Source organism: Lissotriton vulgaris, chromosome 5 (genome assembly GCF_964263255.1).
Source record: "Lissotriton vulgaris chromosome 5, aLisVul1.2, whole genome shotgun sequence".
Lineage (NCBI taxonomy): Eukaryota > Metazoa > Chordata > Amphibia > Caudata > Salamandridae > Lissotriton > Lissotriton vulgaris.
Window position 1 is genome coordinate 354,903,329 of NC_141693.1, and position 20,805 is coordinate 354,924,133.

At 39.8% G+C, this 20,805-nt stretch overlaps 1 protein-coding gene across 28 annotated transcripts in view; it reads right to left on the reverse strand.

Moving 5' to 3' along the window:
* The window catches only part of EIF4G3 (eukaryotic translation initiation factor 4 gamma 3), a 1,432,461-nt gene that overhangs the window by 695,847 nt on the left and 715,809 nt on the right, over positions 1 to 20,805 (reverse strand). For all 28 annotated transcript variants that reach the window (XM_086921648.1, XM_086921654.1, XM_086921652.1 and 25 more), the window contains one exon: positions 14,713 to 14,780. In XM_086921648.1, coding sequence (XP_086777774.1) covers positions 14,713 to 14,780 — 68 coding nt within the window. The remainder of the gene's footprint in view (positions 1 to 14,712; positions 14,781 to 20,805) is intronic.

Here is a 20,805-nt window from a genome sequence, read left to right on the forward strand (position 1 = left end):
GTCGCCGAGTGGATGAAGAACAGCCACCTGAAACTGAACTCAGACAAGACGGAAGTCCTCATCCTGGGACCATCGCCCTCCGCCTGGGACGACTCCTGGTGGCCCCCAGCCCTGGGCACCGCTCCCGAGCCAACAGACCACGCACGCAACCTGGGCTTCATACTGGACTCCTCCCTCTCGATGACCAGACAAGTCAACGCCGTCTCCTCATCATGCTTTCACACCCTACGCATGCTTCGCAAGATCTTCCGATGGATCCCAACCGAAACCAGGAAGACGGTCACTCAGGCCCTCGTCACCAGCCGATTGGACTACGGAAACACCCTCTACGCCGGAACCACAGCCAAGCTGCAGAAAAGACTCCAACGCATACAGAACGCCTACGCCCGACTCATCCTGAACATCCCCCGACGCAGCCACATCTCCGGCCACCTGAGGGACCTGCACTGGCTCCCCGTCAACAAGAGGATCACGTTCAGGCTCCTCACCCACGCACACAAGTCTCTCCACGACCTGGGCTCCAAGTACCTCAACGACCACCTGACCTTCTACACGCCCACCAGCCAGCTTCGGTCTACCAGCCTCGCCCTCGCCGCCGTACCACGCATCCGAAGAGCAACCGCCGGAGGCAGATCCTTCTCCTACCTGGCAGCCAAGACATGGTACTCCCTCCCCATCCACCTTCGGCTGACCCAGGACCACCTCGCCTTCAGGAGACAACTTAAGACCTGGCTGTTCGAGCAGTTGCGGACCCCCTCCCCCAAGCGCCTGAGACCCTTCCGGGTGAGTAGCGCGCTATACAAATGTTATGATTGAGTAAGGCTTGATAACATGGAAAAGTAAAAAAAAAAAGGCAACAGGAGCTACAAAAAATTAGAAAATATATGAGCTAAATGTCAAGATATGACATGTTAAAAGCATTTCTGTAATAATGTGGAAAAATGGAAGAATGAGTAATTACCTAGTGTTACACATGATGATCAGTAGAACAATCAGAGTTTATGATAGTATTAGAAGAGGGGGCCCATCAGCTGCGATGCGGAGCTGGAAAGGCAGCCGATGATCAAACCAATTCATCAAGGGCAATACAATAAAGGTGTTCCGCAGTCTAATGACAATAGGGCAGAATGTGTTGTGAACATTATGCTCATATATAGTCATTGTAGCATTGTTCATCTTTAAACTAACTGCATCTCTAATAAGAACCATTGTTTCTTTAAAACCACTTCATACCCAGGTTCTTGTTGAGTAAGGGCTGACAATGTTTTTCTAAAGAATCGTCTACTGCAGAGACATGGTCATGCTCAGGGACTCCATACATCGCCAGTTTGGACCATAGTGGACTTTACTCAGCGAGAACTTCTTTCTCTGGCAGGTATAGTATAAGAGCATGTCTCTAAACCAAATACACTTTGCATTTCTACGAATGATTTCTTCCCATCCAAATACAAGATCAACCACTGCCTTCTACTGGCAGACGCCAGCTGCCCTAGCAATGAAAGGGGGAGCGTGGCTCACTGCTAAGTGTCTTTACAAATGTTACGGGCAGAAGCACTAGGTTGGTCACCTCGACATGTGCTTATTATTAGCTATTTGAATTCCCAGGTATTGAAACATTATTTGCGTGACTTCCTATCTAGTTCTGGCCACCTATGCATTGTCCAGTCTGCATGTCCTGGTGGAAGAAGCCTCATCTTGTCACTATGAACACTCAGATCTGAAATAAAACACAAAAGGTGTCAAACGTCTACATAACTAAAGGTTATGAAGTGTTTGGCGAGCCCACATACTGTAAGAGGTCATCCACATAGAGTAAAACTCAGTCTCCGCAAGTCTGACCACCTGAAGACTTCAATGAGTTCTCCATTCCGAGCATGTGTACCAGGGTCTCTACTGCCACTCTAAACAGCAGGGGAGATAGGCACCCTTGTCGTGTACATCTATAAAGTTGGAAGGATGATGAAAGGACGCTTCCCAATTGAACCCTGGCTCTCTGTGCTTTACAGAGAATTTTTCCAAAAGGAAAAAGAATGCTGGCGCCAAGCCAATGTGCTTGAGATGGGCGAATATGTATTGCCATGACTTGCTGTCAAAATCCTTTTCAAAGTCTATTAGAAGTATGGCTAGAGACTCTCGCAGGTGTGTTGCCGTCGGGATTGAATAGTTGAGTCTAGGCATGTTGTGCCTAGTTGAGCAACGTTGCATGTAGCCCATTTGGTCTATATGTACTAGGTCAGTTACTTCACTGATCAAGCGAATAACTAGGGTCTTGGCCAAGATTTTAGATTTCCTATTAATCAGCGATATAGGTCTTTAAGAGGTGCACTAATGTGCAGGCTTGTCGGATTTGAGAATGGTAGTAATGTGCGATTCTTCTAGCTCTTAGAGAAGGTGTCTGATCTTTCTAGCATGCATATATAGTCGCCAAGTTTTGATAACCCAATCCCCAAAATGCTACCTGAATGAGGAGAAAGCAATCTGGACGCCTCTATGAGACTGGTGGAAATTTTAATAAAATATGCACAAATTGACCGTGACTAATTGATCAAGGAAATAGACAAACTAAACAGCGATCTAGACAAATGTAGCCATCAAGAAAATATCACAAAAATGAGAAATGAAATCAAGGCACGAATGAAGAAACATGAAGATACCATAAAAAATAAGTAAGGCTTTCAAATTTAATCGGGATAAAACGGACTATGAACAGGTCAGATATTTACATTTTGCATGCAAATTTGACAATGTGAAGCATCATCGATTTGTGAAAGCAAATCCAGCAGGTCCCAACGTCCAAAAGATAGTCATGAGAGAAACAAATGAATTAGCGTACACCTCAGACCTGTACTCCTTAACAAGTGAGACGCAATCTAAAGATGGAGGAACTAGGACAGCAAATGCAAATATGGACAAGGGAGACTGGATTTTTTAAGTCTGGGCAGAAGACAGACTAAGGCCGCGGAATCCTCGGAGGACACAAGAAAAAGGAGAAACAAAAGGAGAAGAGAAAAGAGGAAATGTAGGAAAAACAAAAGACAACAATGGAGGCAAAAATAACTGAGGATGACAACACGGTTATCAACCTGTCAGAAGTCACATTAACTAAAAAAGAAATCCAAATTCTTTCGCTAGGATCATCATTTGGTCCTGAAAGCACCTTTAATTATGAACAGACAAGAGTGGACATCTTCAAACGTATCAGAAAATTAAAACTCAGGAAATATTTTACAATCAAAGAAGGTCTCCAACAGAAAAATGAATGACACTTTAATAATGAAACTCAGAGAGAAATTTACAGAGATCGGATGCAAATCTTTTACTCACTATGTACGAATTGGCAAATGCAACAAAAGAACCTGAAACAAATTATGAAAACAAATGCACGCAAGCAAGGCTACAAGATCTAGGAGTAGATACAGCAATAGTTGCATATAGTCCATTTAAACCAAAAACAACTTTCTTACCAATGATGCCAAGAGACGCCATAGATATATTCCATGACCTTGTCATTGATGATTTGAAAGGATTATATCCCAAAAATAGAACACTGGGCACAAAATGGAAATTTAAACAACAACAATATGAAAAGTTAATGAAAAATCTGAGAGAAAACAAAGATATAGTAATAAATAAATCTGATAAAGGAGGGAATATTGTCATATGGCTTAAGGAACAATAAACAGCAGAAGCTTATAGACAATTGGATGACAACTCATGTTATGAACGTACATGTAGTAGGAAATATATGACCACGAAGGAACAGCTTAAAAAGGACTTATCACAATGGAAAAGATAAGGTCTAATCACTAAATAAGAATTCAGCCTTCTGTATAAAGAGTATCCAATACTCCAAATCATGTATCTTATATCAAAAATACATAAAGAGACGCTTCCAGTACCAGAAAGACCAATAATCTCTGCAAATAACTGTCTCAGAAAACATCACAATATGTGGATTAATATCTGCAGGAATTTGTGCAAAAACTGCCATCATATATTAAAGATATGGGCGACTTCATCAGCAAACTACAGGACATAAAATGGAGTGACAAATACGTCTTGGTGACTCTTGATATTACTTCGCTCTATACGAGCATAGATCATTCAATGCAGTGCAGCATTTCTTAAACACTCATCCAGTAGGATTGTTAAAAATAATTGTTGTTAGATTTAATAACATGGTGTTTACACAACAACTTTTTTCTATTTGGAAAATAAATATTTAGACAAGTGAGAGGAGTGGCCATGGGGGCCTGCTTCTCCCCCAGTTATGCATGTTTACATGTAGGCTGGCGGGAGAAGCAGATCCTCAGAAAGATACAATCACACATTTGGTGGAAAAACATGTGATACAATGGATGAGGTTCAATTATGATATTTTTGTAATTTGGCATGGAAATGTGGATAGTGAAAAAAGTTTTGCAAAAACAATGAAAATGAATTCAACATACAGTTTACAGCCCACATAGATGACTATTCTGTAAATGTTTTAGATGTAACAATATATAAAGCAGAACACAAACTGGAAACCACATTACATCGTAAAACCACTTCAGTAAACTCAACGCTTCATGCAAAAAGTTTCCACCAAAAGCATCTCATTAACAGTATACCTTACGGTGAATTATTGAGATTGCAAAGAATATGCAGCACAGAATTGGAATTAGTGAAATGCCAAAAAGAAATGATTGCTAGATTTGCACAGAGAGGGTATGGTCAAACCATACTCAACGAGGCAATAAAAAAAGCAAATGCAAATCCACTGTGTAATAACCAGACAAAGAGTACTAATGAGCATAAATTATCAAAACAATCTAGTGCCTCACAAAGCAAGAAGGATGGTGATGATACAACTGTCAGGCTAATAACCAACTACAGCCGGCAGGAAAACAAAATCAGAAGTATTATCGCAGAAACTGGCCAATAGTATTAACAGATACAATCACAGCACAGAAAAAGCCTATATTAAGATTCAAGCGGGCTTAATCTAGGAGGTCAACATTGGTTAAAAATAATCCACAGATCAATTCTAGCACATCATGGCGCAAATCAAAAAATAGCTTTTTTAAGTGCAGATCAAACAGAGCATGTAAATTTGGGATAAACACTACGAAATACATGACCCCATTTAGTTTGGAACCCACATTGTTGAAAGACAACTACAACTGCCGTACAGAATATGCAGTTTATGTGCTGACATCCACCTGGGGCGTGCGCTATGTAGGTAGCACGAAGCAGCAGGTGCATGTGAGAATACTCCAGCACTTAAGAGTAATAGTAACATACCCAGTGGCTAGGCATTTTAAAAGTGTACATCAAAATGACCTAAATTGTTTAACCTACTATGTAATTGGGTCTATACCCCCTCTTAGGCGGGGGGGCAGAGAAAAATTATTTACAAAATTGTACTCAAAAATGATATTAGAACTGGACTCCAAGTCAACCTGTCGTTTAAACAACAGTGAGGAGACATACACAACTTTGTTATTTTCATGAAATTGATTGTATATAGATTAGTGAGGTAATCTGAGAATGGAATTCATGACTTGGTATATAATTTTAGGTAATATGTATGAATTAATAATGAAATTCTTATGAGTTTTAAGGGATTTTAATGAAAATGTGTAAATATATCAAGTATCAAGTGAATACATTTTAGCAACATACTATGATATAACTTGATCAAATAGAGTAAACATATTGATTTGGTATAGGCTTTACCATTTCCCTCCCCAATGGTCAAGAATGTACAATACGGATGGTATAGCGCAAAGTAATACTTTTTATCAATATACGTTTTATTAATATAAAGGATTAACCTCTGCCCTTAACATCTGGCTGCAACATAAGGTTTTTTAATTCGTCTGTCAAACAGCGGACTAATTGTTTTAACACATATATTGGAGAAAAGAAGCAAATATAGGCACTAAGCACTTTGGGTAATACTAAGCACTTTAGAAGACGGTGGCAAATATTGTCAATAAAATGATAGCACTGTGTGTGACAAAGAACATGATGTATGGACAGTGAAGTAGTGGTTAAACATTAAAGCAGGTATAAAATGAGCCGCAAGGTGCAGATAGACAAGATTTAAATACACCATCAGTTTATACTATCAAGAGGTGGTCAGACATGTGTCAGTAAGGGAATGACAAAGCACTATGCAGTTAGAAAAAGTAAAATAATTCTTCTTTCTTTATATTTGACTAATACATATATATATATATATATATATATATATATATATATATATATATATATATATATATATATATATATTTATGTATTTATTGAATTGATGGATAGTTTAAGACTGAATATATTTATTTAAGTATTTATGTATACAAGGAAATATGATACATATCGAGGAATATAATAGTACCTTGTGTAAAAATAAAAGGACAACTGACCACTCCAAAGCACAACATGTGGTACACAATGTTAGTAAATAGCACAATTGTAAAAGATGCTTTACAAATGCACTGTCTGCACTGTGTTTTCCATTGTCATTGGTAGAACTCCTGTCATGTGACAAGGTGACAAAATGAATTTAAAAGATCATGATTGGCAGCGCTCCCTCATGTGATGAAGGTCGCGTGTAGTGACCGAAACGCATAATGGTGAGCTGGAGCGAGTAAAAACATAATAAAGGAGATTGATGCACTAGAACCGGAGTCCGTACACATTTATTTGCTGCTTCTTTTGAGAAACGTCGTAGCATATATATACACATATACATACACACACACACACACACTACTGCCGGTTGCCAGTAGGGAGTTCTAGTTAGGACCTTGTTTCTATTGAAAAGGCGTTTTATGTTTTGCCAATAACTTTGGCATCGGTTGACGAATCTTTGCGAAATTCTACCCAAAAAGGTCTATCCAGGTCAGCTCCTATCCTGAAAGTTTGGGGATGCATATATATATGGTCCCGAGCCAACCCTGAAAGTAGGTTGACACAGGGAAACTTTCTGCCTAAAATGGATGGATAATATGAACAATGATTTTTACCTCAACAGGATATTAAACACCACCCGTTGGAGGGATAAAACAATTGTTGAACCACATATCCCACAATGCGTCAACAAAAGGAAATGATGCCATAAAACAGCGCCGGCAACGGATGTAAAATAATAATGGAGAACACCTGTCTGTGGAAAAACGACGTGTTTTTGGTGCAAAGCTCACCTGTGGAAAAAGTTCCAGGGGGAACGAAACATGTTAGGACTATGCCTCAACCTGTTGTGAATCCACCAATAAATTGGTAGTGGTCAAGTTTCGTGTGCGACTCAAAGTCTCTTGCTGAGAGGGAGACATTGTTGTAATATATATATCTCCATAGTCACAAGCCGTAACAGAGTCACGTCGATGCACTCCACTCCGAGGTCAATTACCACCATAGATCAAAATTTGGTCCAAGGTTTCTTTATTTAATTCCTTACAGCATGAAATCAGGCATCTGGAACAAAGTCCCAATGCGTTTCGGCGATACACTCGCCTTGATCATAGGTATTTCATACAGTCTAACAGAAACTTTAAATAAAGTTATTTAGAACACAAGTCTCATGTGATTACGAATGTGCATAAGTGAAAATAAACAAAGGACTGAGTAAGGCTTTACTTGGCAGCCATCTTGTAGTGGTAAACAATCTGTTGCTGTATATGGGCATCGGTCGAGGATGACCGTTTGGGGAGTCCCAGTACCAGCCTAGCGGCGGCATTCTGGATCACTTGTAGTCGTTTTATCATCATTTTCTTTGTTCCTGCATAAAGACCGTTGCCATAATCAAGGCGAGATAGAATCAAGGCCACTGCAACAGTCTTTCTAGTGTGCAGGGGAAGCAGATCAAAGAATTTCCTTAGCATTCTTATGGTTTGAAAACAAGTACCTGCGACTGTGAGTGCCTGTTTGTGAAAGGAGAGCATGGGGTCAAATTTAAAACCTACGTTTTTGGCCGTGTCTACTGTGGCGGGCGGATGTCTGAATTACTGGGCCACCATAGGGTGGGGTTAAAGTTGTTAGCTTTCCCAAACAACATAATCTCTGTCTTGGAGCTGTTGCTCCTGAGATGGTTTGACTCCATCCATTTCATGACCGAGGTGAGGCAGTGGTGAAATTTTTCTTATGCTGAGGTAGAATTTTTATCCAGGGTGAGAATCAATTGGGTGTCGTCAGCATAGCTGATTGCTTCAATGTTGAAGGAGTCCATCAGGGTAAGCAATGGGGACATATATAGGTTAAAAAGGGTCGGACTCAGGGAGGATCCCTGTGGGACCCCTGAGGACAGTTATTTCCCTGTGGATTTGTACCTACCCAACATAACAACCTGGTTCCTGTTTCTAAGAAATTCGGTTAACCATTCATGGGCTTTATCGTTTATTCCTATCTGTTTTAGTCTGTTTATCAAGATGTTGTGGGAGACCGTATAAAAGGCCGCGGAGAGATCCAACAGAATCAGCACCGCCTCTTTGCCTTGATCTAGAGCCCATTTCAGGGTATCAGTGGTATGGAGCAGTGTGGATTCTGTTGAATGCCCTGCTCTGAAACCTGATTGCTTGGGGTGAAGGCAATTGGAGTTTTCCAGAAACTCATTTAACTGTGTGTTAACCATTTTCTCCGCTATTTTACTCAGACATGGGAGAATGGTGATGGGTCTTAGGTTGGAAAGCGTAGTGGGGTCTGATAATTTTTTTTTTTGGAGGGGTTTGACCGCGGCGGTGTTCCAAAGATCAGGGATTTTTGCTGTTTTAAATGTAGAATTTATAATTTGATTTATGACCGGGTTAACAATCTCAATTAATGCGTGAAGAATCAGGCGGGCATGGATCGAAAGGGGACCCTGATTTACATGATATGATTGCCTTCTTCGATTCCTCTAAGCTAATTTCTTTGAAACATTTGAGTTCTACTTTTAGGTATAAAATACCATTACTGGTGTATGCTGTACCTCCGAGTGATCGCATTATTGCAGTGGATAAAAACTATATACATATATATATATATATATACATATATATATATACATATATATATATATATATATATATATATATATATATATATATATATATATATATATATATACACACACACATATATATATATATATATATATATATATATATATATATATATATATATATATATATATATATATATATATATATATATATATATATATGCTTCAATTTCCGGTTTTTGTAACACCGTACAACGGTACAGCAGGCTGGTAAGAAAACACACTATTTATTTCACGCTGTTGTTACTGTTACTGAAATATCTGATATGTAGTCCCATAGTCTGTCAGTTATTATGGGTCTTTGTTCTCGATACGGGGATGCATAACTTGTGAAGGCTTCTGCCATGGTATCTGCTGGGGTTCTTTAAAAAGGGGCCAGTGCCATCTTCAATTTGGAAAATATGCCTGTGTTTATCTTGTCTCTGACTCAACCAATGTAATAGCTTCCATGTCCTATTGCAGTGTTTGTAAAAATTACATTGGGAAGCCTGACAGATTTTTCTGAATTTGTTCAATTGTGTTTGTTGGAGCTCAATTGTACACTGGTAAGTTTGTGAAGGAGTGAAATAGAGATGTATGACATATACTAGCGCTCAGCGCCTTGGACTGTGTTTTCTAGATTGGCAATAAAGCTATCTTTGAAAGGATTTACTGGTAAATTATTCAACAGTCTTCAAACATATGAAGACAATCAACAGAAAAAAATCTTTTTACCAATGCACGTAAACCAGGCCAAAATGGCAAAAAAATATTTTACAATTAAATGTAGTTATTGCATCATGTAAAACGTTTATTTTTTATTTTAAAAAAAGAGGAGATCTGGTGCTCATGCAGTGAATAAGAGGTGCACTGCAAAGAGCAAGACAAAACAGAACCACATGCATATCTACTAAAAAGACATAACTCCTATATATGCATATATTCCACTGTCAAAGGAGATTATATAAATCTGGTGTTGAAGGCGTTTTGACCTCTAGGTCTATGAGGTTATCATCCGGACGGGAGCTAGAACACCCAGTATCTGAAAATTTCAAGACAAGGAACAGTATAAGGCAGTGTCTGTATTGGATTGAAAGAAGTGCGTAGAGTTTTTCAGAGAGTGCCTCAAAAGGTTTGTTTGGTAAGCCACCATGCACTTAACCTTCATGGCGGTGGGGTCTGAGTAGGGCCACTCCATATTTAAACCTCTAATGGGGCATGGTTAAAGTGCCCTAGCGTGAAGAGTTGTGTCTACTACCTGATACAGATAGCTGGATAAGACAAAAGATCCCAGTGGAATGACTCCTTGTGGCCTGTTGAACTAGGAGCCTCACCCACTACTACAGACCACTTCCGGAACCTTAGCATCATCCTGGACAGCAAACTCACTATGAAAAACCAGAACACAATCTCCTCTGCTTGCTTCCTCACATGTTCTGAAAGATCTTTAAACGGCTCCCCATCAGCACTAGACATACAGTCACTAGCTGCTTGGAAGATAACGCAAGAGTCACCACTCACCTCCTGAAGAGACTGCAGACCATACAGAATTCAGCCGCCAGACTCATCCTCGAGATTTCCAAACGGACCCACACCTGAAGAAACTCCACTAACTCCCCGTCCACAAGTGATGTCAATTCAAGTTGCTGACCCACACCTACAAAGCCAGCGCCAGAACCAGACGCAGAATACGCCTTCCATTGCGGCCTGGGACCCATGTGTCCATTCCCCCAAGGACAGACATCTTAATACAACTGAGGTTTAACAGAACCTTCCATAAAAAATCACAGGGGGTACAATCATAACCCCTGACATACAACACAAAAAGTGTGTGAGTATAATTTTAAATTTGTTTTTGTCCTGACGAATGCTCCACAGACCCGGCTAGGCCAAAGGGAGCAGAAACATGTTGACAGTTTGTTTTAAGTGATATACAAGGACCCAGTAACTTGATCCAACTGTATACCCAAATGTAGCTTTTTAATAACAGACCACATCCGTTCTAGAATAAAGTGGTTTTGGATGTAGTTGTTTTTTAACATTTACCTTCTCATGTGGCCTCACCTTTCTCTGGACACTACTACGCTACTCCAGAGTTGATCTCAGGCTTGAGGCTGGCATGCAGCACAATAGATGACCCAATGATAAATGCCATAACGTCCATGTGGGGCGGAGAATCAAGATAAACCGCATCAACTCAAACATAACGTTTATGAGGGTTATCTACACAACTGTGTGTAACGTAGTTACAAGTGTCTTAGTCCACTTATGATAAATGATTCTACCCTTGGGAACAGACTAGACACCTATTCCTCCTCCCTACCTTCTGATAAAAAAAAATGTGAACTGGGGTCTGCATTGCCAAGACCACTGTTCATGAGACCACTGAAATACCCCCCAAGAATCACAAGTCCTTCAGGAGCAGAAAGTAAGGTTGTGCTCAGCTGGGTAAGAAATGATTGCAAGAGCGAGATCAGAAAAAGTAGAGAGCCCAGTATCAACAGAAATTCTCAAAGTGTTGTCTATCCATTTTTATCTGCCTAGCTTGTCCGATTAATGTGTTCAATCTGAATAGTCAGGAGGGCGTTAATTAGCAATGCAACACATCCAGAACCCCTATGAAAGCCAGTGAGTTAGGCCTCAGTGAAGCTGTAATGCTAAGGCACCTACAAGCATTGCCACACTGGAGGAGGATGTTGACCTTGAATTTAGCTCTTTTGAGTATTACTCCTTGTTTAAACTTGTGAAGTAGGTCATTGACATTCCATGGGAAGTAATTAAGTGGGTCATCTATATAAAGAAGATAGGGCTGTGGCTCGCTGAATGCAATTAAATGCAATTGAGTACTTCCCTGAGAAGAATATACTGCAGGTAGGAAAGAGGAAGGTGAGGGGAACGGGCAACTGGGGGCAGCCCGGGAGCCAGGTAACTGCTTCATCCAGTGTATCATTTGGGCAATCTTAGCAGTACATCAGGGAGGAGGGAAGGTATTTGGGGATCAGTCAATTACAGGCAAATAGACCAGCGGAATAATATAGATGACAGCACAATTGAACTTAGACCAGTCTTACTGTGATATCATGGTTATATTTTGACTTTGAAGCTGATGATGTTTCTCAGCCCATGTGATGCAACAGTGTCAGGTGGGCAAAGGGAGCCAGGCTGCCCCTCCCTGCAGCCAGTGTCTCTGAGTAGTGTGAGTCCTTCAAGTCAACACAGCTTCTTATTATGGCTACCTCACAACACAGCTTCTGCTCTTGATGCCTTTCTATAACCAAACACCACAGCTTTAAGCAACTTCTCTATAAGGCCCTTAATAGTGAATTTAAGCAGCACAGAATTGTGACGTGTAGTTTGAGAACCTTAAATCCATACTGTGTACAGGCTAAAAGGGGGCTGTGGAGTCCAAAGGCTTCCACAGTTGGGACATTAGGTCACCCATAAAAGGTGCCAGTAGCACATAAAAGAAAATTCAATAGAAATACCTGTTCCTGGTAGAACGGGGTTTGCTCCAAGACCTTTGCTTACTACTTTTTATGCTCTCGTGCTAGTTATAGACCCAAACTCTCAACAGGAGGCAGCAATCCTGCTCACCAATCATTGTGTCTGCAAGTTCTCTAGCTGTCCATTGTCATTCCTTAGAAGATTAGGACATCAAGGTGTGTCAGAGGAGAGGAATAGACTTGACACCCAAGCACCACATAAACCGTGACCTAGGGTGTTAACTTTTCCCAATACCTTTAGGACACATGAAATCTGGATTACTTGTGGGAAGACGTAAAATAAAACAAGAAAACAAGATTAAACAAAAACAATTACGTATTAGGTGATATGTGGAACCAATGGACACAGCTCTGAGGATACTTTACAATCCAGACACACGGAAAAGAAAAAAAGCCGTTCATGGGTGGGGGACGGCCGTTCCGTTCTCATATGTGGAGTAGCATGGACGGCATCGCTCAGTGGCAATACTCAACTGGTGCAGTAAAAGTGTGTAAAAACATTTTGCAGGTCCTTGCCAGTAGCTGAAATATTAATTATTCACATACTGAATTATTAACGAGATAACCAACCTGTAGATGTTATTACCATCAGAATATAAAATATATAAGATTATAATTAACACATCATGTTTGCTTTCCCAAAATCTAAAACAGTAACTAAAACAATTAAAAATGCAAAAGCACAGAGAAGTACATTCTAATGAAATGGCAATTTGTAAACATACGTTTTTCCTAGATGAGCCAGGTAGGAAATAGATTTCAGATGCTATAGCTCAAGATGGAGTTAAAAGTTAAATGAAAAGTTATAACTTTTGGCGCTGACTTAGATGATCTTGGAGTTTTCCACTGACTATATAGTAAATGTCAACCCCAGTCATATCCAAATTAAACTCTTCTAGTGAATATCAAGTCACAGGTTTTTGCCTCACTGACGTCATCTACTTCCTTTAATAGAGTTTGGATATTCTAGTGAAGGTGAATTTTCTTACGATTAAGTAAATAGGCTACACAGATAAAAGAAGACTGCATTGCCTATATCTAACTTTTGGGGCAGTACTCATCTATTCTAGCATTCCAAACACAATCATTTGAAGGGAATGGATCTACGGACACCTGGTAGTAGTCCAGTATTCTAAAGTTACATTAAAATAGTTTAATATTCAAAGATTATTGCTGAAGTGTTAGAGAAACTGAATACATTTGCACGAGTGCTGATCATCCGGCTGCGTAGACAAATATGTATTTAGTGATTTTTACTTTTAACTGAGTAGCTGATATACGCTAAAAATGTTTAGCTTCTGTAAACCAGTAATTAATCTACTTTGTGTATCTGCAGTGTGCTCTGCTGTTGTTTCAGCTTTCGTGCCCTTATAAGAGAGGTCGTTCTAATTAACAAAGAAAACGAATGCAATTTGAATTTAATGTTTGTCATTTTTTTTTTTTTTGTATGTTCTTATATAGCGCTCGACTACCCGGAGGCATCTCGGCGCTTGCCTTGGGAACCTGTCCTGGCTTTTCCCTGTGAGATAGCCCCTAACGGGCATCCCCAAGGTGAAAGCCAGGCATCCCGCAGCGGGGGGCCGTTGTGGGGATTAAGCAAGCTTAATGCCCAGAGTTGCAGAGTGTAAACCCATGATTAGGTCAGGCACCGAAGCGAGAATTATCGAGTCCGTGGACATTTGAGCTCAAGACCCTGCCGCGTCGGGAATTGAACCCTGGTCCCGGGTCTGACCTCTGCTTCAGGGTCTGCCTGCTCTAACCAGTGAGCCACACTTCTCCGTCATTTATAGCAGTGGTAGTAGCTTTTATCATGGATTAACATGTATTCCTGGATGTATGTTGCCAAGACGTAAGACCTATGAACCCTCAAATGCAAACTGGTAGAATATAAGTCTAATGCAACACATTAATGTAAACAGTTATGGAGTAGGACGTGGAATAGCTGGGATTTTATTCTGGTGCCACAAAGGATATGATCTGGATATGACAGTCTGCCGATACAAGATTTGCTATATACTGTTATTTTCTTTGCTTGGCCCATTACTTGTGTTCATTTATTTCTGCTTATCCAATCTGTATTACAGATAATAGACTACTTGCATCTGTCACTAAAGTACTCTAGATGCACACACAAAGAATTGTAAAAAGTATAATATGTTGAAACAAAGTTGATCTACATAGGTATGCTTCTTATCCTTTGCCTCTTACCTCCAATTCTTTCTCTGGACTTTGGAGATGGTCTTTTGGCTTCTTCCACGTCTTTGGTACAGAGAGTGCTGTGTGGGTTTCAATAATTTAAGTTAATAACATCGACAACATGTGCTTCAATGACAATGTATTAAACTGCTCAAACCAAAACTATTTGCAATTTTTAAAAAGCAAGTATGAATGAATACATGAGACTGGAGAATCATACCAGGAGTTAAACATACACAAAACCATTAGATTACCCAGTTAAAAGAATTGAACACATTGAAGCAGGAACAGAATACATGTGATTTCACTAAATACAAGCGCAACTCCTACCAAGCGTTAGATTTGCAAGAAAGAAATATGTACTATTTTAAAGTCCAGACGAGGAGGAGCATATGATGGTCCAAAAACAGGAGAGGTCACACCCAGAAACAGACTAATTCAACCCCCCATCTGCCCACAAACCACCAGATAACTCCTCTCTATTGAGTCATGCATGATTAACAGAACCGTTATTTTTTGTACATATTTATTAAGCATGTTATTATAAGAACATACAGCCACAAATAGGCACAATCCATTTCACATGGCAAATCGACTATTCGGGAATAGATCATACCATTCATCTCCCTCCCCACCCCTTTTTTTTCTTTTCAGGGGAGTGAACAGCCAGCATGGTAGTAATGCCTCAAATCATCCTCCTGCATACTACTTGTTTAGCAGTACCTTTCATGCTGATTCCCGTCAGCCCAACATTCACAATGGCCTTCAATGTCAAGTCCAATCCTTAGATCTGAAGATTTGGTTAGCCATGCAAAAATGGGAAAAGCAATGAACCGTTGAGATAGAAAATCAATCGACTGTGGAACGAATATGAAGAGAGCTATGTTTAAAGTCCTAATTGTGTTGCATGAATGCTGTGGTCTCCTTGTTTGTTGTAATTGTCTTGTCTAGTCTGCTTGTGGGTTTGCTTAAAGGTATGCCTGGGCATAAGCCTCTGCACACAATTGCTCTGTGGACGCCAGCAACCTTCTTAACCAGCTGCTTTCTGCTCGTCCTTTTTCATGATACCAGCTCTTGCAAACTTTATTTTCGCAGAGGGCTAAGTGCACGGAAATATGTTGCCTACACTCAGACAGGCACGCTATCTTATCTGTTCGATTGGTAACTCCGACTGTGTATATTGCGTGAACTGAACAGATTTGTATGTACAGAAACCAAATAAAGAAACATGGCATTTAATAAAGGTATGGCTGGGTAGAGAGTGAACTACGCCGTCGTAATTCACGTTATTTTGGGAATTTCGCTATAAACTTGTTATAATCCTCAAAACTATGCCCATACATCACATCACGTAGCTACGTACTATTCGTTGTAAAACCGTTCAGACGACGCATGGGAGTTAGGGATGTTTTTCTTTCTAAATAATTTCTTGAATGACAATCACACCCATACTTTAAATTTGTAGTACTAGTTCTGCATGTTTGAAGTACCATTTATGATGGGATAATAATAAGGAGACCATCTAGGTAAGCAATCTAATGTATGGTCTAGTAGCCACCCTTTCTAAAAGACACAACTGCTGACGTTTGCAATATTTCCCATGGTTGAGTCTACAAACAACACAAACCGCAACAAACTACATGTCCGAGATCAAGCACAACCTTCTATTCTAACAGACAAATTGTGCCAACAGGCAGCAGGCAGAGAGGTTCAACCGCAGCTTCTGGGTAACACTATTTAGACTTTCTGGATGAAAGTAGGGGGAACAGTAATGTTACCCCACTAAACTAAGTCATGTTACAAGGTTTGTGACATTAGGGGCCGATATTGCCTTGATTCCATTATCAAGGAGAAGGACAAATGCTGAAGAGCTGAAATTACCCACACTAATTGAATTCTGACTTTATGACAAACAATGTCCTTTGCTCAGAGATGGGCAAGGAGGTTAATAGGAACGTATATATGATGCAGAAGGATCAGAAGGGTATGCTCATTAGAGCATACAAATGCCAGTAACATGCTACAGCATCAGTGCAGTGCCTAAACAATGATCAGTCATGATCTCAAATTGTTCCCACTATTATCTAGAATAACAAAAAGCATACCTCTAATTGGTAGTGTATTTAACACTGTGCTAAATTCCTGCGGATAAATGTACAAATTGAATTCAGCCCTTTGCCATTCACTGAAAAAATGCTTGTGACGCCAACATCCTAATGATTAGGGCTGCACTCACCATCACAAAGGCTACTCAAAACATGACAACTAGACAGCTGCGTTTTGCAGGGAAAAATGTGCTTGTTATTCCTAATTTCCGAAAGGCAAGATAGGGAGGGAGAGCTTTATCGGTGGCTGTATCCAAGCTCTGGAATACTCTTCATTCTTCCATTTTTTGTCTGGAAACCCTCCTTCCTTTTCGTAAGGCATTGAAAACCTGTCTCTTTTCCTTGTAATGTCTCCTTCAGGACTGGGACCAAGCAAATCTTCTCCTTGCAAAGTAGACTATCCGTATTAGCGCCTTGTTGCTTTCAGACATTTGCTTTATAAATTGCCAAATCAAATCACTATATCTTGTTAAACAAAATATGAGCAACGTGATGGAGAACTCGACAAACGAGAACAAGATCCTTTTGGGCCTTGCAATGGTCACTTAAAGTGTCAGGTATTGTAGAGTTAAACATTTCTGACCCAAACATCAGTTGCAAAGATGAAGTATAGGGAAAGCGATGAGGGATTACTTTATCCCAAAAATAACTGACAGTATGCTGTGGACCTTACATGCATAAAAGCTGTCTTTGCAGACAATTAACAGGGTAAAGATGGGCAAATTACATTTATTTTTAATGTTCTTTTTTTTTTATAAGGAAACAGGAAACCAATTAAGCTAGTAACGACATTAGCAAATTGTGACAAGACATCTTTAGCTATTATTTTGTTTAGAAAGAGGAATAAAGGAAACGAAGGGCAATGTTAGCAGATATACAAGTACAGACAAAACACGGAAAATAGTGCTTTTATTGGACTAACTCTTCCATCTTTGTCTGTCCTACAGGTGACCAGCCCGTTCAGCCTGGAATTGAGAGGATCCTGTGATCCAAAAGGAAACAAGCTCTTTGGGAAGTTTAGGATTACAGATAAATACCCTGTCCTTCTCTTTCAGGGTATCCTCATCAATAATCATAAGCACAGAACACTGTAACACGCCTATCACACTAGAAAAACAAGCATTTGCAATGCAATAGGTCTCGCATTATTAAAGTTAGAGCTATTGGCATTGTAAATGGCAATGCCTTTTATTTATGTTTTTGCTTAAGCATTACAGTGCATATACTAGAGGTCTGCAAATGTCACATGCCCGAGCCAGAAATGTCCACTTGTGCAGGCTTCTGTTTGGTTGGTATATTATATGTGGCAAGTTGTGAAAGCCTATGCACATCATATGGGCAGCTGATATTTGCAGACTACCACATGCCTTTGGCTAATTCATATTAAATAGCCAGCTGATATTAGCCCAGTGCTTCAAACCTTTGGCAAATGCATTTTTTGTGGACAATGAATGCCCAGTAGTGCAGGCCTCAGGGATAGGCAAGTGATGTAATCAGGGAACATTCGTCCAAATTTTAAATGTGTTTACATCTAATATTAAAGGATTATGACTCATGTTTCCAACATTTAACACAGCAGCAGCATAGTAATATTGATGCAAATAATCTCTGTGATGTTTGAGAGGTACCGTTTTGGTCTAAAATAAACTTTTTTATAGAAGTTACATGAAATATAAAAACAGCATGTCTCTCCAAAATGTCCATTATAGACTCTCAGATATCACCCACATTAACAAGCATTGGCAAAGCTAACAGGTCACGCCTTTAATATGTGATGTATGGTATTGTAATACAGTGGATTGTGTTTGAATGAGTGTGTGTTGTAATTGTTAGTTTTCTGTGTAAATTTGTTTTACCCGTGCTTTTGTATCAAATGCTTTTATTAAATTTTGCCCTAGTGATATTTGTTTATTGTGCATAAAAAAATTGAAAATTTTTATTTTTTTCAAATAATCAATTTGTTACTGAACAGTGCACTTAGTATCCCGTGGGAGTGGAGCCTCTTTACAACAGTAAATATATTGCATATGCAGTAGTAAAACATATAACAACACTTTTGTAATTCATATTTTGTATTCTCTTGTAAAGTGCTGCCTGCAAGCGGGATTTTTTAAATTAAAGTGCACTTAGTAGCCACTTGACCTGACCCCCGTTGGTTTAGAAAAGATATTGTGTACGCAGTAGTATTGCTGTCATCTGGATGCTGTTTTAAAGGCTTTCCATGGATTACATTGTATCAGAGGCAGCGTACATCCAAAAGTACTTTAGGAGGAACAGAAATTCATTAAAAAAACACATTTTATTGACTTTTAATGGTACCATTTGGGCAGCAGCTTGACAGTTACACATTAAAGACAGGATCGAGCCAAAGTACCAAACGTCGAAACCGTATTGACTAAAGAGGTCTATATAACAACAAAACGTTGCGCAGACAGCTCCATTCCTCATACAGTATAAGTGTTTGGGTGAGTACCCGTGTAGGTAACAGTAAGAATGATATATCGATTATTAATCATGCTAACAGTTTTTTAGTATGCATTTGTTTAGAAATTGTGGAACGTATATTTCATTTCAGCGCTCAATAGTTTAAATATTCTAAACTGCCTTGATGGCTCCTGGTTTTCATTTTGTGAGCAAGTATGAGTGAGAGAGCGAAAGGGTGTGTCCTTTTACCGCAATCCCTGAGAGCGTTGAGAGAGTTGTGTTCTGAGGTGCCAATTCACTTATTTCTCTGATAAGTTTAGGAGGTCAAGTGAGGCACTATAACTGGTCTGACTCAGACCCATAAGTACTGAGGTGGTATGGTGGACTCAGTCCCTACATACTGATGAACTATGGTTATAAGCACAGTTCTGTTCTAAAAGAAGGATCCCTGCAACAAAACAGACAACCAAACTGTCTTGTACCTTTTGTGCTCTCAAGGTAGAATTTTAAAACATTTTCACATGTAAAGAGCTCTTTCCACTAGAATTGCAGGGTTTAGAAAAAAACATTGACACTAAAACAGACTAACACAGAAATCGTGTACAAGTTGTCATGAAGACCATTGCTCCATTGGAAAACCATGGAAGGTTCTTGGGAACACAATGCCTGATTTTACTCACTCTGCTCACATCTCTTACTATTAGCCATCTCCACATTTTGCTTCCACAGAACATGGACTGGAGTGAACCCCCCTTGCTTTAGAGATAAAACATTGTGTTTTCTGTCTGAACAGTGACTGGAATGCTAGATGAAGTTATATGGACAGCTCTCAGTTTCATCCGGTTGAGAGGATATAACTGCTAGTTTCTTGACCATGTCCGTGGAAAGCGAAGAGGACCTATGTGTATGTCCCCTCCTTACAGGAAAGGATCGGTCACTAGTGTCTGTAAAGGAATATCCTGATGGAAAGGAATCACCCTAGCAGACTGGTCGATGGGCACCACCAGGAAGACGATTGGATCACTCACTGAGACAATGTTAAATTGTTTTCCCAGCAGCCTGACAGCATGTTTTCCAATCTGAGGTGGTCAAGTGAGGGGGGTGTGTGTTGATATTTGGCTTCTGATCTTGCTTTCAAACCAGAAAGAAACCTTAATAAATTCCTATCTCTATTTTGTGTAGCGGAACCTCCTCCACTCCATACTAGAGTGGTAAGGTGTAAACTGCTCTTCGTACTAACTCCTAAGGATGTTGACAGGATTTCTTCGGTGGTAAGACAAATAGAAAAGATTTGAATCTGAAAAAATATATATCCACACTGAACAATATTAAAGAACCATTTCTCTGTTATTTGCCGTCACTCTTGCAGATGGTTTACAATACTTCACCTCTACCACAGTGGCTAATGTAGAGGGAAGTGACGGAAGAGTCAATATTTTCACAGTGTCTTCCCTGCAGATGTAAATGATTGCACCAGCCTCCTTTTCCTTTTGATGGTGTTGCTGCCAGTGAGAGGTCTGAACCACCTACTAGATGGTCGACCTCATGTGGGTAATTTCACCTCGGTGTGTGATCC